This window comes from Hyperolius riggenbachi, chromosome 9 (genome assembly GCF_040937935.1).
Source record: "Hyperolius riggenbachi isolate aHypRig1 chromosome 9, aHypRig1.pri, whole genome shotgun sequence".
NCBI lineage: Eukaryota > Metazoa > Chordata > Amphibia > Anura > Hyperoliidae > Hyperolius > Hyperolius riggenbachi.
The window spans coordinates 263137878-263163419 of NC_090654.1; the positions used below are offsets into that span (position 1 = coordinate 263137878).

The following is a 25542-nucleotide window of genomic DNA, read 5'->3' on the forward strand; positions in this document are numbered from 1 at the left end:
ACACACACACATAACACACATATAACACACACACACACATAACACACATATAACACACACACACACATAACACACACACAAACACATAACTAACACACACACACACACACACATAACTAACACACACATAACACACACATAACACACACACATAACACACACACATAACACACACACATAACACACATAACAAACACACATAACACACACACACACACATAACACACACACACATAACACACATATAACACACACACACACACACACACACACACACACACACACACACACACACACACACACACACACATATAACACACACACACACACATATAACACACACACACACACATAACACACACATATAACACACACACACACATAACACACACATATAACACACACACACACATAACACACACATATAACACACACACACACATAACACACACATATAACACACACACACATAACACACATAACATAACACACACACACACATAACACACACCTGAAGTGACGTGACCTGGTGAGATAAACATAAGTACACATTGAACTAGTCCTCCTACATTGTCTGGCCTCTCTGTTTTCCTGATCCTCAAGTGTTGAAAAACAAGTTCTGTTATCTATGTAAATGAGGCAGCCACGGTGTAATTCAGTCCCATGTCACATAGAGTGGCAAAATACTTGTTTCTGGCCTGAGGAAACACTGCTGGTAAGTTTTTAATGCTGAAGAGTCCGAAAGGGTCATTACTGCTGATTGTTTAGCAGCTGAATGAAGCAGATTTTACACCAGACTGTCATAGCTGCAGTAGAATTCGGTCTTAAGATTTCAGTCCTTAAAGTGGACCTGAAGATACGCAACAGCATAATAACCTTTAAAGAAAAACATTTTTGTTACAGCTGATACTAATCCTGCAATAAATCTGCAGTGTGTGCTTTCTTGGAGCAGACATAGGGTTAACATCCTGTGTTTAAAAATTGGGTGCTCTGCTGTGTCAAAGGGGATTTCTGAGCGGACACAACAGAGATTAAATTACAACTTGCAATTAGTCACAGATGAGGGGGGGGGGAATTAAACAGGCTAAACTCTCTAAATACATACAGGATGCATTACTCTGTTTTCCTTCTGTCCTGTGTAGGAGTTCAGGTCCACTTATAACTGAATAAAAAGACATCAGACTCCTTTTTATGTTACTAATGTTCTATTTAGCATTGGTACTACACCTACAATTCATTATCTCATGAGTTTAAACAGCAACAGATATTGTCCCATTGATTGAAAACACTAGACTCTGAAACACGTTTTCCTTTCTCCTGTATTCCTGCAGCTCAACAAGTGCTGATTCCGAGCAACGATTCCAAACTGATCCAGCACATGACTCCCCAAGGAATGGTATGGTCCACGCTCTTCTATCCATTTATATGTGTAAAAATACTGCAGACTTCACCACACACTTCATGTATGTCCATGTCACATGACCAGTTCCTAGCTCTAACCCCACTATAACACTTATATCATGTGACCTCCCCGCCTGCAGCCTAATAACCCCACTATAACACTTATATCATGTGACCTCCCCGCCTGCAGCCTAATAACCCCGCTATACCACTTATATCATGTGACCTCCCCGCCTGCAGCCTAATAACCCCACTATAACACTTATATCATGTGATCTCCCCGCCTGCAGCCTAATAACCCCGCTATACCACTTATATCATGTGATCTCCCCGCCTGCAGCCTAATAACCCCGCTATACCACTTATATCATGTGATCTCCCCGCCTGCAGCCTAATAACCCCGCTATACCTCTAATATCATGTGACCTCCCTGCCTGCAGCCTAATAACCCTGCTATACCTCTAATATCATGTGACCTCCCTGCCTGCAGCCTAATAACCCTGCTATACCTCTTATATCATGTGACCTCCCCGCCTGCAGCCTAATAACCCCGCTATACCTCTAATATCATGTGACCTCCCTGCCTGCAGCCTAATAACCCTGCTATACCTCTTATATCATGTGACCTCCCCGCCTGCAGCCTAATAACCCCGCTATACCACTTATATCATGTGATCTCCCCGCCTGCAGCCTAATAACCCCGCTATACCACTTATATCATGTGACCTCCCCGCCTGCAGCCTAATAACCCCACTATACCTCTAATATCATGTGACCTCCCTGCCTGCAGCCTAATAACCCTGCTATACCACTTATATCATGTGACCTCCCCGCCTGCAGCCTAATAACCCGCTATACCTCTTATATCATGTGACTTCCCCGCCTGCAGCCTAATAACCCTGCTATACCACTTATATCATGTGACCTCCCCGCCTGCAGCCTAATAACCCGCTATACCACTTATATCATGTGACCTCCCCGCCTGCAGCCTAATAACCCCGCTATACCTCTTATATCATGTGACTTCCCCGCCTGTAGCCTAATAACCCCGCTATACCTCTTATATCATGTGACCTCCCCGCCTGCAGCCTAATAACCCCGCTATACCTCTTATATCATGTGACCTCCACGCCTGCAGCCTAATAACCCCGCTATACCTGTTATATCATGTGATCTCTCTGCCTGCAGCCTAATAACCCTGCTATACCTCTAATATCATGTGACCTCCCCGCCTGCAGCCTAATAATCCCGCTATACCTCTAATATCATGTGACCTCCCCGCCGGTAGCGTAATAACCCCGCTATACCTCTAATATCATGTGACCTCCCCGCCTGCAGCCTAATAACCCCGCTATACCACTTATATCATGTGACCTCCCCGCCTGCAGCCTAATAACCCTGCTATACCACTTATATCATGTGACCTCCCCGCCTGCAGCCTAATAACCCCGCTATACCACTTATATCATGTGACCTCCCCGCCTGCAGCCTAATAACCCCGCTATACCTCTAATATCATGTGACCTCCCTGCCTGCAGCCTAATAACTCCGCTATACCTCTTATATCATGTGACCTCCCCGCCTGCAACCTAATAACCCCGCTATGCCTCTTATATCATGTGACCTCCCCGCTTGCAGCCTAATAACACCGCTATACCACTTATATCATGTGACCTTCCCGCCTGCAGCCTAATAACACCGCTATGCCTCTTATATCATGTGACCTCCCCGCTTGCAGCCTAATAGCACCGCTATGCCTCTTATATCATGTGACCTCCCCGCCTGCAGCCTAATAACCCCGCTATACCTCTTATATCATGTGACCTCCCCGCCTGCAGCCTAATAACCCCGCTATACCTCTTATATCATGTGACCTCCCCGCCTGCAGCCTAATAACACCGCTATGCCTCTTATATCATGTGACCTCCCCGCCTGCAGCCTAATAACCCCGCTATACCTCTTATATCATGTGACCTCCCCGCCTGCAGCCTAATAACCCCGCTATACCTCTTATATCATGTAACCTCCCCGCCTGTAGCCTAATAACCCCGCTATACCTCTAATATCATGTGACCTCCCCGCCTGCAGCTTAATAACCCCGCTATACCTCTTATATCATGTGACCTCCCCGCCTGCAGCCTAATAACCCCGCTATACCTCTTATATCATGTGACCTCCCCGCCTGCAGCCTAATAACCCCGCTATACCTCTTATATCATGTGACCTCCCCGCCTGCAGCCTAATAACCCCGCTATACCTCTTATATCATGTGGCCTGCAGCCTAATAACCCCGCTATACCTCTTATATCATGTGACCTCCCCGCCTGCAGCCTAATAACCCTGCTATACCTCTTATATTATGTGACCTCCCCGCCTGCAGCTTAATAACCCCGCTATACCTCTTATATCATGTGACCTCCCCGCCTGCAGCCTAATAACCCCGCTATACCTCTTATATCATGTGGCCTGCAGCCTAATAACCCCGCTATACCTCTTATATCATGTGACCTCCCCGCCTGCAGCCTAATAACCCTGCTATACCTCTTATATCATGTGACCTCCCCGCCTGCAGCCTAATAACCCCGCTATACCTCTTATATCATGTGACCTACCCGCCTGCAGCCTAATAACCCCGCTATACCTCTTATATCATGTGACCTCCCCGCCTGCAGCCTAATAACCCCGCTATACCACTTATATCATGTGACCTACCCGCCTGCAGCCTAATAACCCCGCTATACATCTTATATCATGTGACCTGCAGCCTAATAACCCCGCTATACCTCTTATATCATGTGACCTCCCCGCCTGCAGCCTAATAACCCCGCTATACCTCTTATATCATGTGACCTCCCCGCCTGCAGCCTAATAACCCTGCTATACCTCTAATATCATGTGACCTCCCTGCCTGCAGCCTAATAACCCTGCTATACCTCTTATATCATGTGACCTCCCCGCCTGCAGCCTAATAACCCCGCTATACCTCTAATATCATGTGACCTCCCTGCCTGCAGCCTAATAACCCTGCTATACCTCTTATATCATGTGACCTCCCCGCCTGCAGCCTAATAACCCCGCTATACCACTTATATCATGTGATCTCCCCGCCTGCAGCCTAATAACCCCGCTATACCACTTATATCATGTGACCTCCCCGCCTGCAGCCTAATAACCCCACTATACCTCTAATATCATGTGACCTCCCTGCCTGCAGCCTAATAACCCTGCTATACCACTTATATCATGTGACCTCCCCGCCTGCAGCCTAATAACCCGCTATACCTCTTATATCATGTGACTTCCCCGCCTGCAGCCTAATAACCCTGCTATACCACTTATATCATGTGACCTCCCCGCCTGCAGCCTAATAACCCGCTATACCACTTATATCATGTGACCTCCCCGCCTGCAGCCTAATAACCCCGCTATACCTCTTATATCATGTGACTTCCCCGCCTGTAGCCTAATAACCCCGCTATACCTCTTATATCATGTGACCTCCCCGCCTGCAGCCTAATAACCCCGCTATACCTCTTATATCATGTGACCTCCACGCCTGCAGCCTAATAACCCCGCTATACCTGTTATATCATGTGATCTCTCTGCCTGCAGCCTAATAACCCTGCTATACCTCTAATATCATGTGACCTCCCCGCCTGCAGCCTAATAATCCCGCTATACCTCTAATATCATGTGACCTCCCCGCCGGTAGCGTAATAACCCCGCTATACCTCTAATATCATGTGACCTCCCCGCCTGCAGCCTAATAACCCCGCTATACCACTTATATCATGTGACCTCCCCGCCTGCAGCCTAATAACCCTGCTATACCACTTATATCATGTGACCTCCCCGCCTGCAGCCTAATAACCCCGCTATACCACTTATATCATGTGACCTCCCCGCCTGCAGCCTAATAACCCCGCTATACCTCTAATATCATGTGACCTCCCTGCCTGCAGCCTAATAACTCCGCTATACCTCTTATATCATGTGACCTCCCCGCCTGCAACCTAATAACCCCGCTATGCCTCTTATATCATGTGACCTCCCCGCTTGCAGCCTAATAACACCGCTATACCACTTATATCATGTGACCTTCCCGCCTGCAGCCTAATAACACCGCTATGCCTCTTATATCATGTGACCTCCCCGCTTGCAGCCTAATAGCACCGCTATGCCTCTTATATCATGTGACCTCCCCGCCTGCAGCCTAATAACCCCGCTATACCTCTTATATCATGTGACCTCCCCGCCTGCAGCCTAATAACCCCGCTATACCTCTTATATCATGTGACCTCCCCGCCTGCAGCCTAATAACACCGCTATGCCTCTTATATCATGTGACCTCCCCGCCTGCAGCCTAATAACCCCGCTATACCTCTTATATCATGTGACCTCCCCGCCTGCAGCCTAATAACCCCGCTATACCTCTTATATCATGTAACCTCCCCGCCTGTAGCCTAATAACCCCGCTATACCTCTAATATCATGTGACCTCCCCGCCTGCAGCTTAATAACCCCGCTATACCTCTTATATCATGTGACCTCCCCGCCTGCAGCCTAATAACCCCGCTATACCTCTTATATCATGTGACCTCCCCGCCTGCAGCCTAATAACCCCGCTATACCTCTTATATCATGTGACCTCCCCGCCTGCAGCCTAATAACCCCGCTATACCTCTTATATCATGTGGCCTGCAGCCTAATAACCCCGCTATACCTCTTATATCATGTGACCTCCCCGCCTGCAGCCTAATAACCCTGCTATACCTCTTATATTATGTGACCTCCCCGCCTGCAGCTTAATAACCCCGCTATACCTCTTATATCATGTGACCTCCCCGCCTGCAGCCTAATAACCCCGCTATACCTCTTATATCATGTGGCCTGCAGCCTAATAACCCCGCTATACCTCTTATATCATGTGACCTCCCCGCCTGCAGCCTAATAACCCTGCTATACCTCTTATATCATGTGACCTCCCCGCCTGCAGCCTAATAACCCCGCTATACCTCTTATATCATGTGACCTACCCGCCTGCAGCCTAATAACCCCGCTATACCTCTTATATCATGTGACCTCCCCGCCTGCAGCCTAATAACCCCGCTATACCACTTATATCATGTGACCTACCCGCCTGCAGCCTAATAACCCCGCTATACATCTTATATCATGTGACCTGCAGCCTAATAACCCCGCTATACCTCTTATATCATGTGACCTCCCCGCCTGCAGCCTAATAACCCCGCTATACCTCTTATATCATGTGACCTCCCCGCCTGCAGCCTAATAACCCTGCTATACCACTAATATCATGTGACCTCCCCGCCTGCAGCCTAATAACCCCGCTATTATTATTATTATTATTATTTAGTATTTATATAGCGCCGGCATATTACGCAGCGCTGTACAGTGTGTATATATATATATATATATATATATATATATATATATATATATATATATATATATATATATATATATATATACATATACATATACATATACATATACATATACATATACATATACATATACATATACATATACATATACATATACATATACATATACATATACATATACATATACATATATATATATATATATATATATATATATATATATATATATATATATATATATATATATCTTGTCACTAACTGTCCCTCAAAGGAGCTCACAATCTAATCCCTACCATTGCCATATGTCTATATTATGTAGTGTAAGTACTGTAGTCTAGGGCCAATTTTTGGGGGGAGCCAATTAACTTATCTGTATGTTTTTGGAATGTGGGAGGAAACCGGAGTGCCCGGAGGAAACCCACGCAGACACGGAGATAACATACAAACTCTTTACAGATAGTGCCCTGGCTGGGATTCGAACCAGGGACCCAGCGCTGCAAGGCGAGAGAGCTAACCACTACGCCACCGTGCTGCTATACATCTTATATCATGTGACCTCGCCGCCTGCAGCCTAATAATCCCGCTATACATCTTATATCATGTGACCTCCCCGCCTGCAGCCTAATAACCCCACTATACCACTTATATCATGTGACCTCCTTGCCTGCAGCCTAATATCCCCGCTATACTTCTTATATCATGTGACCTGCCCGCCTGCAGCCTAATAACTCCTCTATACCTCTTATATCATGTGACCTCCCTGCCTGCAGCCTAATAACCCCGCTATACCACTTATATCATGTGACCTCTCCGCCTGCAGCCTAATAACCCCCCTATACCACTAATATCATGTGACCTCCTCGCCTGTAGCGTAATAACCCCTATACCACTTATAGATCAAGGATTTTGATTGACCAGTGTGAGCAGCTGCTGGTTTATGATAAGTCTGCCCCTCTGACTCAGACTGGCCATCGCCTTGCCACCCTCAGTCCTGTGACCCATGTTGGATAACACAGATCAGGCCTGGAAACCTCTGATAATAAAGGAATACTTCTGACCAGTTTCCATAACTGTCTCTCTACAGAGTGCAGCCGCAACAGCAGCTACCCTCGCGTTGCCCGCCGGTGTGACGCCAGTCCAGCAACTCATCACCAATTCCGGTAAGTGATGCTCATTAATCATGTCTGGCAAATGTGGTCATTACTAGCAGATAGCCCTAAAAGGCCATAATACCTGCAGTGTACATCTGCTGGTTTATAGCACAGATACAGCTTAAATATAGAGACATTTATCCAACTGTACAAGCAGATCTGCTGGTCTATAGCACATACAGCCTAAATATGCATCCAATGTCCATGCAGTATGTGTCCTGTCCGTGCAGAGTATGGCCGTCCGTCTGGAGTGTCCCCCCGCGTCCGTGCAGTGTATGTCCCCTCTGTCCTGTCCGTGCTGCATGCGTCCCATCTGTGCGTGGTATGTCCCTTCTATGCAGTGTGTCCCGTCTGTGCGATGTATGTCCTGTTTGTGCAGTGTATGTCCTGTCTGTGCAGTGTATGTCCCCTCTGTATGTCTTGTCTGTGTAGTGTATGCCCCGTCTATGCATTGGTTGTCCCGTCTGTGGTGTGTACGTCCCCTCTGTATGTCCCGTCCGTGCTGTGTGTGTCCCATCTGTGCGGGCTGTGTCCTGTCCGTGCAGTGTATGTCCCCTCTGTATGTTCTCTCCGTGCAGTGTATGTCCCGTCCATGCAGTGGTTGTCCAGTCCATGCAGTGTATATCCTCTCTGTATGTCCTGTCCGTGCAGTGCATGTCCCCTCTGTATGTCATGTCCATGCAGTGTATATCCTCTCTGTATGTCCTGTCCGTGCAGTGCATGTCCCCTCTGTATGTCTCGTCCATGCAGTGCAAGTCCTATCTGTAGGTCCTGTCCGTGCGATGTATGTCCCATCCATGCAGTGTATGTCCCTCTGTATGTCCTGTCCGTGCAGTGGTTGTCCCGTCCATGCAGTGTATGTCCCCTCTGTATGTCTCGTCCATGCAGTGTATGTCCTCTCTGTATGTCCTGTCTGTGCAGTGCATGTCCTCTCTGTATGTCCCGTCTATGTAGTGTATGTCCCCTCTGTATGTCCTCTCCGTTCAGTGTATGTCCCGTCTATGCAGTGTATGTCCCCTCTGTATGTCCTGTCCGTGCGATGTATGTCCTGTCCGTGCTGTGTGCATCCCATCTGTGCGGGGTATGTCCTGTCCGTGCAGTGTACGTCCCCTCTGTATGTCTCGTCCATGCAGTGTATATCCTCTCTGTATGTCCTGTCCGTGCAGTGCATGTCCCCTCTGTATGTCTCGTCCATGCAGTGTATATCCTCTCTGTATGTCCTGTCCGTGCAGTGCATGTCCCCTCTGTAGGTCCTGTCCGTGCGATGTATGTCCCATCCATGCAGTGTATGTCCCTCTGTATGTCCTGTCCGTGCAGTGGTTGTCCCGTCCATGCAGTGTATGTCCTCTCTGTATGTCTCGTCCATGCAGTGTATGTCCTCTCTGTATGTCTCGTCCATGCAGTGTATGTCCTCTCTGTATGTCCTGTCTGTGCAGTGCATGTCCTCTCTGTATGTCCTGTCTGTGCAATGTATGTCCCGTCTATGTAGTGTATGTCCCCTCTGTATGTCCTCTCCGTTCAGTGTATGTCCCGTCTATGCAGTGTATGTCCCCTCTGTATGTCCTGTCCGAGCGATGTATGTCCTGTCCGTGCTGTGTGCATCCCATCTGTGCGGGGTATGTCCTGTCCGTGCAGTGTATGTCCTCTCTGTATGTCCTGTCCGTGCAGTGTATGTCCCCTCTGTATGTCCTGTCCGTGCAGTGTATGTCCCCTCTGTATGTCCTGTCCGTGCAGTGTATGTCCCCTCTGTATGTCCTCTCCGTGCAGTGTTTGTCCCTTCTGTATGTCCCCTCTGTATGTCTTCTTCGTGCAGTGTATGTCCCGTCTATGCAGTGTGCGTCCTGTCCGTGCAGCATAATGAGTGTAGCGTATGTCCCGTCTGTGCAGCGTATGCCACGTCTGTGCAGTGTATGTCCTGTCCGTGCAGTGTATGTCCCCTCTGTATGTCCTGTCCGTGCAGTGTATGTCCCGTCCATGCAGTGTATGTCCCCTCTGTGTGTCCTGTCTGTGCAGTGTATGTCCTCTCTGTATGTCCCGTCCATGCAGTGTGTATCCCGTCCATGCAGTGTATGTCCCCTTTGTATGTCCTGTCTGTGCAGTGTATGTCCCCTCTGTATGTCCCGACCGTGCAGTGTGTATCACGTCCATGCAGTGTATATCTCGTCTGTATGTCCTTTTTGTGCAGTGTATGTCCCGTCTGTGCAGTGTATGTCCCGTCTGTGCAGTGTATGTCCCGTCTGTGCAGTGTATGTCCCGTCTGTGCAGTGTATGTCCCGTCTGTGCAGTGTATGTCCCGTCTGTGCAGTGTATGTCCCGTCTGTGCAGTGTATGTCCCGTCCGTGCAGTGTATGTCCCGTCCATGTAGTGTATGTCCCGTCCGTGCAGTGTATGTCCCGTCCGTGCAGTGTATGTCCCCTCTGTATGTCCTCTCCGTGCAGTGTATGTCCCGTCTATGCAGTGTGCGTCCAGTCTGTGCGATGTCCCGTCCGTGCAGCGTATGTCCCGTCCGTGCAGCGTATGTCCCGTCCGTGCAGCGTATGTCCCGTCCGTGCAGCGTATGTCCCGTCCGTGCAGCGTATGTTGCGTCTGTGCAGCGTATGCCGCGTATGTGCAGCGTATGTCGCGTCTGTGCAACGTATGTCCCTTCCCTGCAGTGTATTGCGTGTAGCGTTTGTCCCATCTGAGCAGTGTATGTCTTGTCTGTGCAGCGTAGTGCGTGTAGCGTATGTCCCGTCCATGCAGCGTATTGTCCGTACGTGCAGCGTATGTTGCGTCTGTGCAGCGTATGCCGCGTATGTTGCGTCTGTGCAGCGTATGGCGCGTCTGTGCAACGTATGTCCCTTCCCTGCAGTGTATTGCGTGTAGCATTTGTCCCATCTGTGCAGTGTATGTCTTGTCTGTGCAGCGTAGTGCGTGTAGCGTATGTCCCGTCCATGCAGCGTATGTCGCGTCTGTGCAGCGTATGTCCCTTCCCTGCAGCGTATGCCGCGTCTGTGCAGCGTATGTCCCTTCCCTGCAGCGTATTGCGTGTAGCGTATGTCCCGTCAATGTAACATATGCAGTAAGTGTGTGTTCTCCGTTAAGCATTTTCCCATATTTTCTCGCTGCAGGTCAGCTGATACAGGTGGTGAGAGCCGCGAATGGCGCTCAGTATATTCTCCAGCCCCAGCAGCAGATGGTCCTGCAGCAGCAAGTTATCCCACAGATGCAGCCCGGAGGCGTGCAGGCGCCTGTCATCCAGCAGGTGGAGTATCAAGTCCTATTATTCTCTGTTATAATTCACTTGTCTTGTGATTTTTCTGGGTTGGTGGGTTGTTTCCCGTGAGTGATGAGCAACCTATTCCCTGTACACATATCTAAGGTATGCAGGTTCTGGGGTTACTTACATAAAATCAGTGTTTAAACTGCATCTAGCTAGCCCTGAGACCTGTATAATTCATACATTGCAGTAATTAAAGGGATGAGTGGCATGCGGCTCTTTTCTCTGTCATGGAAGACAAACTTTAGAATGAAATGCGAGTACCCCAAAAGACCGTAGGGCAGACCTATTACTACCCCTTCCTACTGATGGTATTTTTAGGCTCGGGTCACACTGGCTTTTGGCAGCGTTGCGTTTAGCCGGTACTAAATACTTCTCTGCAAACGAGCAGAGGTTCGTTTGGCATCGGTTCCCGTCGTTCGGCAAACGCATTGCATTTGACTCACACAGAAGCGATGCAGCACTTAGCTTTGAATGGACAGACATTGAGTGGCCAGTTACACGCCCGTAATGGAATATTTGGAGAAAGCGTTAGGCTCGAACCACACTTGAGGCAAAGACGCAGGTTTACAGAAAGGAGATCATCAGAGTGACGGGTGCACAAATGAATCCTATATTAAAGTGAACCAGAGACAAAAACACCCTCATGTATTTTTTCATTATATATATATATATATATATATATATATATATATATATATATATTATATTCTATATCTCTGTGGGAACATTCGAGAAAACACCTACCCTGCTCTCTGCTTCATCCTTCACTGCTCAGTCTGCTTCTATCAGCCCTGATAAAATCCCTGCCTGAGCATTGTCTGGCTTTGCTCAGGAATCATTATAGCTGAGTCTGTCTTTTCTTATGTCTTTTCAATCCCAAGCCTGCCCCCTTCTGGCTCTGCTATAATGACTCAGCTATGATGATTCCTGAGCAATGACAATGCTCTGGCGGGGATTTTATCAGGGCTGATAACAAGCAGGCTGAGCAGTGAAGGATGAAACAAGAAAGCAGGGTAGGTGTTTTCCATAATGTTCCCACTGATATATATGGTAAAATACATAAGGGTGCTTAGTCTCTGGTTCACTTTAAGTATAGGAACAGTTTACATTTGATTGCTTTAAAAGGATACGTTAGTCCAAATGAAATTCTAAAAATGGCACCCTGTGTGTATGTGAGGAGGTGCGCATAGGCTTATAGCACCTCCCGCGGCCCGGCGTCTGCCTCCGTTCGCCCGATATTGCTGCCGTTGACCTGGTCTGAGCAGTCGGCGCCCTTTGACCTGACATACAGCGCTGCACAGTGTGTCCTCTTGGGATGCTTGTGACTGCGCCGAATATGTCATCGCGCACACAGCACACTGATCCCCCGGCGAGCACAGTCACAAGCTGCCCAAGAAGACATACTGGGCATGTGTAGCGCAGTATGTTCGGGTCAAAGAGTGCTGACCGCTCCGACCAGGACCTGGTAAACAGCAGTAGTGGACGAGCGGAGGCAGACGCCGGGAAAACGAGAGGTGCGGAAAGCCTATGCGCACCTCCCGCACGCACAATTTTTAGAATTTGATTAGAAAGAAGGTATCCTTTAATGGATCCAATCGTTCCAATCCGCTTACTACAACGCAGTCCCAGCCTGCGCGATTTGTTTTCAGATAAGCAAATGCGTTTTCCTAGAGAAGCCTATGGTGGTGACACATCTACTCGAGACCCCAAACATACAGCAAGGGACCACTTTCCTGCGTGCTGCCGCTGGCTGCTTGCGAACTGACCCCCGTATGCCTGAGCCTTACCGCCCCCTGGTGGACTCTCCATAGGAAAATGTAGAGAATGTGTCACTGACCACATAGTGCAGCCGCCATAAGATCAGAAGGATCTGTCAATACATCAGTGAGGTCCAAATCATTCCAGTTTGCATGCAAATTTCATACAAAATGTATGCAGCAGATTTAGGCCAATTGGAGGCAATGCCTCCTAATTTTGGCTGGCTCAGGACCAAGCGGCATACAATTGCATTCATTTTTACACACAAGCTAGGGTTATTAGTGTAATGTGACTGCCCCCTAGTGGAGCATCTGGGGTAAAGCGCAGCAATAAAGATCTTCCATGAATGAAATTTCGCCTCTCTGCACCTGACAATATAAAGAGGCAGATGAGTGATGTTCTGGTTGGAAAATTATGTCACGGTGACGTGTATGTAATGCTTACTGGCCGGACATTATAGTAATGCACACAGGAGAGGGAACTTCCTATCCGCATGCAGTGTGTATGACAGGTCCTCTTTATACTATGCATGTATTAATAAGCATGATTTACCCTCCTCTTTCTCTGGCAGGTTTTCCCCGGAGGACTCTCTCAGCAGACTGGCGTCATCATCCAGCCACAGCAGATCCTCTTCGCCAGCAACAAGACCCAAGTCATACCGACCACTGTGTCTGCCCCGCAGCCCCCCCAGGGGCAACTCACTGTCGCCAACCCCCAGCAGCCCCAGCAGGGGCAGCAGCAAGCGCCTCTCGTCCTGCAGGTAGATGGCGCTGGAGACACTTCCTCCGAAGAGGATGAGGACGAGGATGAGGACTACGATGAGGAGGAAGAGGAGGACAAAGAGAAAGATGGAGAGGATGGCCAAGTGGAGGAGGTGATAACTAACTTCTGACTCCTCCCAGTATAGCCCAGAGCTGTGGGATAGGCTCCTCCCAGTATAGCCCAGAGCTATGGGATAGGCTCCTCCCAGTATAGCCCAGAGCTGTGGGATAGGCTCCTCCCAGTATAGCCCAGAGCTGTGGGATAGGCTCCTCCCAGTATAGCCCAGAGCTGTGGGATAGGCTCCTCCCAGTATAGCCCAGAGCTGTGGGATAGGCTTCTCCCAGTATAGCCCAGAGCTGTGGGATAGGCTTCTCCCAGTATAGCCCAGAGCTGTGGGATAGGCTCCTCCCAGTATAGCCCAGAGGTGTGGGATAGGCTCCTCCCAATATAGCCCAGAGCTGTGGGATAGGCTTCTCCCAGTATAGCCCAGAGCTGTGGGATAGGCTCCTCCCAGTATAGCCCAGAGCTGTGGGATAGGCTCCTCCCAGTATAGCCCAGAGCTGTGGGATAGGCTCCTCCCAGTATAGCCCAGAGCTGTGGGATAGGCTCCTCCCAGTATAGCCCAGAGCTGTGGGATAGGCTCCTTCCAGTATAGCCCAGAGCTGTGGGATAGGCTCCTCCCAGTATAGCCCAGAGCTGTGGGATAGGCTCCTCCCAGTATAGCCCAGAGCTGTGGGATAGGCTTCTCCCAGTATAGCCCAGAGCTGTGGGATAGGCTCCTCCCAGTATAGCCCAGAGCTGTGGGATAGGCTTCTCCCAGTATAGCCCAGAGCTGTGGGATAGGCTCCTCCCAGTATAGCCCAGAGCTGTGGGATAGGCTCCTCCCAATATAGCCCAGAGCTGTGGGATAGGCTCCTCCCAATATAGCCCAGAGCTGTGGGATAGGCTCCTCCCAATATAGCCCAGAGCTGTGGGATAGGCTCCTCCCAGTATAGACCAGAGCTGTGGGATAGGCTCCTCCCAGTATAGCCCAGAGCTGTGGGATAAGATGTACAGAGCCAGAGCTGCTGCAGATCGTTTTGCTCTTTTGCTTTGGGTGGTTTGTAGCCCACATTTCATGGTTTCCTGTATTGAAGAACACAAATCCTGATATCCCTCCCCCTTTATTTCCATGTCTGCACCCCTGAATCTCTGTATCAGTGCCCCTGAATCTTCTTGTTGGCACCTTTGAATGTTCATGACCACGCCCCTGAATCTCCGTGACCACACCCCTGAATCTCCGTGACCACGCCCCTGAATTTCCATATCAGCACCCTTGAGTCTCCTTGTTGGCGCCCCTGCATCTTACTCCATATATAAAACTGAAATACAGTTGCCGCTGATGATGGACACAGAAATTCAGTCACTAGAGTATCTGTGTTGTTCAATACAGGAAATTTAGTGTAAAGTCACCAGAAGCCATCTATGCGGATTATAGACTGAATTTCATCCGCCAGCCTAAGCACTGAAAGGCAGCAAGAACCACTCCCGTATTACAGATGGAAAACAAAAGTTTGCTTTCTTAAAACAGAAAGTATTTGCAATAATTCAAGTTGGAGTTAGCTCTGAGAACTCCAATCTGAATTATTGCAAATACCTTCTGTTTTAAAGGGAACCTGTACTGAATAAAATTATTTAAAATAAACACATGAGGTAACTTCAAATGAACATTACATAGTTACCTCTCCATCAGTTCCTCTCACAAGCTCACCATTTTCTTCTTACAGTGATCCCTTCCAGTTCTGACAACATTTTGTCAGAACTGAAATATATCAGTTGCTGTCAGTTATATATCAGTTGCTGTCAGTTACAGCTGAGAGGAGAACTGATATGTCTATGTTTCCCTATGGCTCAAGTGGGCGATGTTACAGTTTAACAGTGTGCTGACCAAGAAGCTGTTATGGTGTAATGGCCATTTTCAGAATGGAGGAAGGAGAATTCCCTTGATCACAATGGACATACAGGACAGGGAGAGGAGAAAGAGATTGAGGAGTAGAATACACAGGAGGGAAGTATGACTGGTGTAATGCTTATTTTGACTTTTCATTTTCAGTTCAGGTTTTCTTTAAGAAAGCAAACTTTTGCTTTCCATAGCATTTTAGTAAGGTGGCTTTTAGGGCCATTGTAGCCCCTGAAAGGGAAGGTTCAGAGTGAGGCAAAATAAAAATCCACATACCTGGGGCTTCCTCCAGCCCGTGGCAGGCACTCCGCAGGCTCCCGGTGGCCGACCTGGCCAGGTCGGGCTTCTTCTGCGCTCCAATCTGCGTTTCACACGGGCGCGCTGACGTTATCGGACGTCCTCCGGGCTGTACTGCGCAGGCTCAGTAGTTCTGAGCCTGCGCAGTACAGCACAGGGGACGTCCGATGACGTCAGCGCGTCCGCGTGAAACGCAGATTGGAGCGCAGAAGAAGCCCGACCTGGCAGCCGGCCTGGCCAGGTCGGGTCGGTCACCGGGCACCACAGGGAGCCTGCTGAGCGGCGCCGAGGGCACATCCTGCCTGCCACGGGCTGGAGAAAGCCCCAGGTGAGTGGATTTTCGATTTTGATTTTTTTTTTTTTTTTGCCTCACCCTGAACCTTCCCTTTAACACTCCAATGAGTTCTGGTTCACCATGAGCTTGCTGGTTAGTCTGTATTACAGATGGAACGCATCCTGCCCCCTAGGATCTGATATTTCCATCCTTATTCTTACAGCTAAACATCTCTTCTTGTTTTTCAGGAACCTCTAAACAGCGAGGATGACGTCAGTGATGAGGAGGGACAGGAGCTCTTTGACACAGAGAATGTGGTTGTGTGCCAGTATGACAAGGTGGGTAAGATGGAAGTGCCTCTGTTATGGGGGGTGGCGCGGTGCCAATATGACAAGGTGGGTAAGGGGGGTGTCTGTGTTAAGGGGGGTGGCTCAGTGCCAGTATGACAAGGTGGGTAAGAGGGAGGTGCCTGTGTTAGGGGGTGGCTGGTGCTGTGCCAGTATGCCACAGATTGTGGGGGATGGCACTGTGCCGGTCTGCCAACAAAATAGCCTACATGCTGAATATGTCTATATGCATGGACACATTCATACAGCGGGTGGAAGAGGATGGCTGGTGCTGTGCCAATATGCCGCATCGGGTTGGTGGAGGGGGGGGGGGTCCTGTATGAGAACTTGGTGTCTTGTGACAAGCACTAGAAGCCTCAAGTGGTCACATAAGGTACGTGCCCCACTGCCCCTAGTGTTTGACCTCTAGCATTTGGTCGGCATTGGCATTTTGAAATTAGTGCTCCCCCCTCACTGCTGTGCGAAAGTCACACCCACCCAGCAGCAGGAGTGTATGAGGAGCGAGAGACAACCTCTCCCACTATCTCTGTACTGCTGAACACCGCGACCAGAACATGCATGCACTGGCCGGGCACATGAACGCCTGCAGGCAGTCTCTGGGGAAAACAATCCAGGTGTTGTGGCAAAACACAAGCTTTGATAGTTGTGCTATGCACACCCTAGAGCAGGCATGGGCAAACTCGGCCCTCCAGCTGTTACGGAACTACAAGTCCCACAATGCATTTGCCTTTGAGTCATGACTGTGGCTGCCAGACTCCTGCAATGCATTGTGGGACTTGTAGTTCCTTAACAGCTGGAGGGCCAAGTTTGCCCATGCCTGCCCTAGAGCCATGTGATTTTGTAAAAATCCCCCATAGCATTGCATTAGCAAGAGCTTTAAAATCTCTAGTGTTTAAAAGCTCTTGTGGTGTGCACCAGCCCTTAGTCTTAGTGAATTGAAGCCATAGTGTGGCAGTGTTATGCTGCAGATCCTGCACTGTAGAGTGATACCAGCAGGTGGCAGCAGAGTAGCAATCATGGAATGTCAGGGATGTTCATGTGATTTCTCACTTCTTGAATAAGTACAGACCGACTCTCTGCCCATATGTGGGGGAATCTGATAGCACATGGCAATTTTACAGCTGTTTAGTTAAAGAGAGTCTGAAGGGAATGTAAAAAAAAACGTACTCACCTAAGGAGAGGGAAGGTTCTCGGTCCTATTGAGCATTCCCTTCCTCTTATGGTCCCTGCGTTCCAATGCTGGCTTCCCGTTTCAAATGCCTTGCAGTGGGAGGCTTCATAAGTCTTTGTAAGCCCGAATGCTCCAGAAGACTGCTCCGTCCTGCCCATTTATTTATTTATTGTATTTATAAAGCGCCAACATATTACGCAGCGCTGGACATTCGTTTAGGGGACAGACAATATTTAGGGGTGTCATACAGCAATATTACAATACAGGAATACAAGCAAACCAGATCACACAGCACAGTATGAGTACAAGGTAATGCTTAGTCACTGGATGGAGCATGGAGATTAGGCGATTTGAGTTCACTCAGATGCATAGCATGGGTTCACAGTAATGGAGGTTGCATGATCAGGTAGGACACAAAAGGAGGACCACCCTGCCCAAAGGCTTACAATCTAGAGGGAGAGGTGGGGACATGAAAGGTAGGGGACCAGAGTTCAGCTGCGGGTTTAGAGCAATTGTGAGGGGTGGTAGGCCAGAGTGAAAAGGTGAGTTTTGAGGGCCTTCTTGAAGATGTTGAAGGAATGGGCTGCCCTAATGGGTGGAGGTAGGGAGTTCCATAGTGTTGGAGCAGCTCTTGAGAAGTCCTGGAGGCGTGCATGGGACTGGGTGATACGGGGGACGGTCAGGCGCAGTTCATTGGAGGAGCGGAGTGAGCGGCTAGGTGTGTATCTCTGAGTAAGATCGGAAATGTGGGTTGGACAGGTTTTGTGGACAGATTTGTAGGTCAGACACAGTATCTTGAATCTGATTCTGGACTGGATAGGAAGCCAGTGGAGGGATTCACAGAGGGGAGCCACCGTGGTGGAGCAATGGGAGGAGTGGATAATTCTGGCTGCTGCATTCATGATGGACTGCAGCTGGGCTATTCGGGTCATAGGGAGACCAGACAGCAGGGCATTGCAGTAGTCAAGGCGGGAAATTATGAGGGCATGGATGAGGAGTTTGGTGGTGGCAGAGGTCAGGAAAGGGCAGATCTTGCAGATGTTACGAAGGTGGAAGTTGCAGGACTTTGTGAGGTTTTGGATGTGGGGAGTGAAGGAGAGTGCGGAGTCCAGGGTGACACCCAGACAGCGGGCTTGAGAGGTAGGGCGAATGGTAGTGTGGTTAACAGTGACCTGCACATCTGGGAGGTTTAGGCATAGCCGGGGTGGGAAGATCATAAATTCCGTTTTGTCTAGATTTAGTTTCAGGAACCTAGCGGACATCCAGGAGGAGGTGGCTGATAGGCAGGAGGAGACCTTGTCCATGGTAGTGGTGGACATGTCAGGGGTGTGGAGGTAGATCTGGGCGTCATCTGCATACAAATGATAGTTAAAACCCGCTTTAGACTCCCTTTCACCACTTAAGTACCAGTGGTCTCTGCCCCCTTAAAGGCAGCCTTAACTGAGAGGGATATGGATGTTTCCTTTTAAACAATACCAGTTTCTTGTCAGTCCTGCTGATCTCTTTGACTGAATCACACACCTGAAACAAGCATGAGCTAATCCAGTCTGACTTCAGTCAGAGCACCTGATCTGCATGCTTGTTCAGGGGCTGTGGCTAAAAGTATTAGAGACACACGATCAGCAGGAGAGTGTGGCAACTGGTATTATTTTAAAAGGAAAAATCCATATCCTTCTCAGTTTAGGTTCCCTTTAAGGACCAGAGACCGCTGGTACCAGAAACGGCGGAACACCGACGGATAACAACGAATCACCGCACATACCCGACACAATCGCCGTCACCGCCGCACATCGGGAACCTGGGCCATGACGGCAGAGTTCCTGTGAGCCGGTCAGGAGCCTCTTTCATTGGCTCCTGACCATGTCTATCAATGTAAGCCAATTGTCTATCAATGTAAGCCAATCCTTACATTGAAAGACAGGGCCAGGAGCCAATGAAATCTGCTCCTGACCTGCTCACAGGACTCTGCCGTCATAGAGACAGGCAGAGCAAGTGAGCTGCAGCAAGAGACAGCGGGGATTCAGCGGCGGATGCGCGCAGCGGCGGTTGATTGAAATCTACGCCCTGGCAGCCAGATAGCCATCAAAACAGGGCGTAGATTTCAATCATCAAGGTCCGGAAGTAGTTAATATGAATATACTCCTACGGTTGGCATCCGCACTGCCGCTGGCTGTGTCCATAGTAACCTCAGTGAGACGTGATACAATGACGACTATCATGACGACTCCTGTGGTATAAGAGAGGGATCACTTAGCTTTATATTTACAGCAGGTTTTTACAATAGCTGAGCACGGCTTGTACAATGTGTGGCGTGTGCATATAAATGTATTTTCCATATATATTTGGAGTCCTAGGTATCTGGCACCAGCAGGGATCGCCCAATGCCGGATACATGTACTTAAGCAACCAGCTTAACCTCCTGAGCGGTATGGACGAGCTCAGCTCGTCCATCACCGCCGGAGGCTGCCGCTCAGGCCCTGCTGGGCCGATTTTCCTCAAATAAAAAGCAGCACACGCAGCCGGCACTTTGCCAGCCGCGTGTGCTGCCTGATCGCTGCCGCTCTGCGGCGATCTGCCGCGAGCAGCGGCGAAAGAGGGTCCCCCCAGCCGCCCGAGCCCTGCGCAGCCGGACCAATCAGTTCCGGCCAGCGCTATGGGCTGGATTGGAGGCGGCTGACGTCAGGACGTCGGCTGACGTCCATGACGTCACTCCGCTCGTCGCCATGGCGACGAGGAAAGCCAAACAAGGAAGGCTGCTCATTGCAGCCTTCCTTGTTACTTATGCTTGCCGGAGGCGATCAGAAGAACGCCTCCGGAGCGCCCTCTAGTGGGCTTTCATGCAGCCAACTTTCAGTTGGCTGCATGAAATAGATTTTTTTTTTATAAAAAAAAAAACCTCCCGCAGCTCCCTGGCGATCTCAATAGAACGCCAAGGAGGTTAAAAGGCACAAACCTCCCACAAATACTCACCTAGCCTCCAGCGACGTCTTGCAGCCTTCCTCTTCCTCCTAGTGGCTTTCCGGCTTCCCCCGTGCACAAAAGCCAGCGTGTCACCTGACCCTCATCAGATCACGTGCCATGCTGGGAGCCGTGCATGGACGCTGGAAGCCGCAAAGAGGTAGGCTGCAAGACGTCGCTGGAGACTCGGTAAGTATTTAAAAGGCTGCGAACACCCCCAAAACTAAGTCCCATTATCACTCAGACATGCCGGTTAGTTGAGACTTCTAAAATTCCTTGAGTTCTGGATAACAGGGACTTTGCTGTATATAGTCGATCATCGCAGAGCAGCTTATGCTGCGCATACCGGGGTTGTTTTCCACAGGGGAGCAGCTGTAACGTCATCTGTGTCCTGCAGACGCCGAAATTCCGTGTCCTCTCTCCAGGGACGATCGGCCGTGACCGCAATATAAACACAAGCCACTTATCCAACTGGGCAGAGAACAGCCGTTACAGGGCCTCGCAAAAGTGTTCGCTTCCCCCTGACATGTTTTCTTTTCATGGTTTTTTGCCTCACAACGTGGAATTAAAATGCAGGTAGGGGGGGGGGGGGAGCTAAAACCACCCTGAGGGGGAAAAAGAAAGCACAGAGACAATGGGAGCTCCGATGGTGCAGTACATCACCGAGAGTATAATTAGTGAAAAATGTAGAATGCGGTACTCACAAAGGGAGGTAGCAGATGGGTAATCAACCACTGCAGGCAGGTGCAGATCTATAAGCCCGACTCCACTCGGGTATCCAGCCCAGCCGGATGCGGTCGCGCTCTTGATACAAAACAGCTAAATGATTCCAAAGCGTTGCAGAGCCACTAGTGAGCCAAATAAAACACTTATCCAAAGGAGGGTGAAAGCAAAAGAGGGGGAAAGATCTAGAAATAGAATAAAGTGAAATGGCTTACCTCAATGAAGAAAATTATAGCCAATGGGAACTGCTACATAAAAAAAAAAGAAACCAGATACTTACCTAAGGAGCGTGAAGGCTCTGGGTCCTAATGAGCCTTCCCTCTCCTCTCGCAGTGCCCTCCGTGCTGCGCTGTCCCCGGGAGCAGTATTTGACTAAATTGGTCAAATACTGCTCCTTCCGCCGGCGAAGGTGACTTCGGAAAGTCTTTGAGAGCCCAAGTGCTCCCGAAGATGGGCTGCTCCATACTGCGTGCGTGCGATCGCCCTCTATCGTGCATGTGCCATATGGAGCCGCCTGTCTTCAGGAGCAGCTCCTGAAGACTTCCAAAGTCCCCCGCGGTGGGAGATTTGAACGCAGGAGCCAGCATTGCACCGAGGGCACCAGAAGAGGAGAGGGAAGGCTCATTAGGACCCAGAGCCTTCCAGCGGAATATAACCCTGTATTTCAACTTTGCTCTAAAACATTATTTACAGTATATTATATGCAACCACCTTTTTTTTTTTTACTAGACCAGCATTGGAAGGGTTACACAGGGCTTTAAAGTTCCTTGAGATTTCTGCAGATGCATCCGAACCTGAAAAAGATACATTTTGTTTACATAAATGTATCTAAGTGTTGAATGTGACTCATCTCTTTCACTGAGAAGGAGCTTGGAGGACAGCCAAAGAGTGTGTAACTGTTTATCAATAGATACATAGAATGTAACAATCTGAACTTCTGCATATCTCTCCACGGAACTTGAAACGTCTGTGTTTAACCCTTCCAAGGCTGGTCTAGTAAAAAAAAAAAATGCTTTTTGCATATAATATGCTGTAAATAATGTTTTAGAGCAAAGTTGAAATGCAGGGTTATATTCCGCTTTAAGTAAGTATTTAGTTTCTTTTTTTATTAAGCAGTATGTGGCTCAAAAACAACCAAAGCCAAAAGATCAGCAGGGGAGCCAGGCAACTGCCATTGTTTGCTTATAAAGGAATGAAAATGGCAGCCTACGTATTCCTCCAACTTCAGGTTCCCTTTAAAGCTGCAATTTGCTTTGGATAAGTCTCTATGAGATTGCTGCATCTTGCCACTGAGATTTTTGTCCATTCCTCTAGTCTCGGCAAAACTGCCCAGCTCTTTTATGGTGGATGCTTTTCACTTGTGATCAGCAATTTTCAAGCTTGACCACATATTCTCTATTAGATTGAGGTCTGGACTTTGACTAGGCCATCCCAACACATTTAAAGGGGAACTGAAGAGAGAGGTAGATGGAGGCTGCCATGTTTATTTCCTTTTAAGCAATACCAGTTGCCTGGCTGCCCTGCTGATCCTCTGCCTCTAATACTATTAGCCATAGCCCCTGAACAAGCATGCGGCAGATCAGGTGTTTCAGACTTTAAAGTCAGATCTGACAAGACTAGCTACATGCTTGTTCCCGGTGTTATTCAGATACTACTGCAGAGAAATAGACCAGCAGGGCTGCCAGGCAACTGGTATTGATTAAAAGGAAATAAATATGGCAGCCTCCGTATACCTCTTACTTCAGTTCCCCTTTAAATGTTTCCCACAAGTGTGTTGCTTTAGCAGTATGCTTCAGGTCATTGTCCTGCTGGAAGGTGAGCCTCTGTCCCAGTCTCAAATCACCCACAGACTGACACAGGTTTTGCTCTAGAATTTCCCTGTATTTAGCACCATCCATCTTTCCCTCGATTTGCACCAGTTTCCCAGCCTCTGCTGCTGAAAAACAACCGCACAGCATGATGCTGCCACCACCATGTTTCACTGTAGGGATGGTGTTTTTGGGGTGATGGAATGTGTTGGGTTTGCATCAGACACAGCATTTTTTGCAAGGCACTGTTTATGCAAAGCACAATTCATTGCAGGCTGACCACTGAAAAGTGAATTTTGATTGATCTGCTATATGTCTTGTATGCTTGCTGGAGATTTATTTTATTTTTTTTGTATGCTTATCTTTTTGATTTTTTTTTTTTTAGATCCATAGGAGTAAAAACAAGTGGAAATTTCATCTCAAAGACGGGATTATGAATCTGAACGGTCGCGATTTTGTCTTCTCCAAAGCCATCGGCGATGCGGAGTGGTGAGAATCGCCCCCTGCCCCCCCCTCCCTCCCCCCATGGAGGGTGTCTAGAGGGGGCAATGAGTGGAATCAGTAAGACGGAACTGAAACTGGTTAAACTCAAAAATCTTTTCAAGCGGGGAAACGCCCCTTTTCCCCGGTACCAATGAGAAGAAAGCAAAGAGGCGTCTCCCTGTGGGATTGGCGGAGGGGCTGCACTGCAGAAGAGACTGATGACCGGAGCTGTGCCCACCCCCCCGCAGCGGTTTTATGAACTTTTTGCCCCGTCTCTGCCCCTTCTCCCCCTCTCCCCCCTTCCCTCGGCTACACAACAATCGCTTCAGAGCGTTTTTATAACTTGTTTGTTCTGTATACCCCTGGGTCGATCGGCTGGTTTTATCCCCATATTAAGTGCTTTTATTCTTGGCCCCTCCTTCTTCCCAGCCAATCATGGGCTGCCGTCACCCCAACAGTTCAGTCTTTAACCTCCTCATCTCCCTGGCCGGTGTCTGTCTGCCAGGGGCTCATTCTCCTGTGTTTGTTTACGTCCAGATCGTCTCGCTACTCAACCTTCTTCTTTGTTGACCCCAATCTGTCATTTCTGCACCCCCTCCATTCATGGTGCCGTTTCCTCTATGCCTTCCAGTTGACATGGCTGCCCCCGGTGGAAGGTTTTTATTCTCCATGAGAAGGGATTCGGGCTGCTGCGACCTCCATGTTGGACTCCTCATCCATTCCCGGGTCCCCAGCAGCTGCCGCCGCCGCTGCACACTGATTGTCGAGCCGCCGCTGTCTTACCGGCGTAGAGCGTTGCTGCGCCGGCGGGGCAGCAGGAGATGTAAGCAGTGGGGGGCAATATTACTGCCTTGTGACTAGTGCCTATGCTAACAGATAAAGAGACTGAGGCTGCGGTGAAACTGACCCAGCCTCCAATTTTTGTGTATTAGAAGCGGAGCCCCCGAGGTTGGTTTTTTGGGGTATCTCAGCTCCCGAGCTGCCCCTCAGTGGCCGCCACTCACCTTACGTTCTGGTTTTTATACGGACTGTCAGAATTTTAAGGGTGGGCATTGAGGGCAGTTGTAGAAGCGATGTTGCCCCTTTTCTCCAGCACCCATACGAGGTCCCACCTTCTTCCCGGCCTCGGGCCGCTCTCTGGGGCTCTCCCCAATCCTTCCTGCTTCCACTTTCCATACACTGTCCGGGGGAGACGACACGACGCAGCCTAAGGTTTGTTAAATGTGAATTTCTTTGTATGTGGGGCCGCTCCTGTGTCTCATGGGGGGGTCCCGAGATTGGATTTTTATAGGGGTCTGATGTTTTTTTTGTTTTTGTTTTTTTTCCGCTACTAAAATCAACTGCTGTTGTACATATAAAGTTCTGTGGAGAGGGGAGGGGGGAGGGCGGGGCAAAGGTATTTATTATGTCTGTAAAATTCTGTACAATGGCAGATTGACGTTGCTCTTTTTTTTTTTTTCATTTTTGTCTTATGTTTTTAAATGCCACGCTTTAGACTCTTTGATTAGACGACTTATTTGATCTAATATGTTTTAATATTTTACCTTTGCAAATACCTTTAATTAAAGTTATTTTAAAAACAAGAGTTGGGTCGTTTTTTTCCCACTGACATTGGGAATGTTATGGTATGGATATTTCCCGGATCGTCACTCGGACAGCACCCCTGGATGAGACTTGTCTCCCTCCCCACCGTGGACAGGAACTGCAAAAGAACAAATTTGCATAAGCAACAGGCAGCCTGCTATATAAGCCACTTACTTTGCTGCTATACCTCAGTATAGTTTCCTGTCCCGGACGGAA

General features: G+C 48.9%; 1 protein-coding gene across 1 annotated transcript in view; it reads left to right on the plus strand.

The window, feature by feature from the left end:
- GTF2A1 (general transcription factor IIA subunit 1) overlaps positions 1–25294 on the plus strand; it is a 58704-nt gene extending 33410 nt beyond the window's left edge. Inside the window, exons 4-9 of the mRNA XM_068254440.1 lie at positions 1332–1396; positions 7894–7969; positions 11071–11204; positions 13552–13854; positions 16501–16590; positions 23645–25294. Coding sequence (XP_068110541.1) covers positions 1332–1396; positions 7894–7969; positions 11071–11204; positions 13552–13854; positions 16501–16590; positions 23645–23752 — 776 coding nt within the window. The 3' untranslated portion in view covers positions 23753–25294. The remainder of the gene's footprint in view (positions 1–1331; positions 1397–7893; positions 7970–11070; positions 11205–13551; positions 13855–16500; positions 16591–23644) is intronic.
- Positions 25295–25542: the final 248 nt, after the last annotated feature.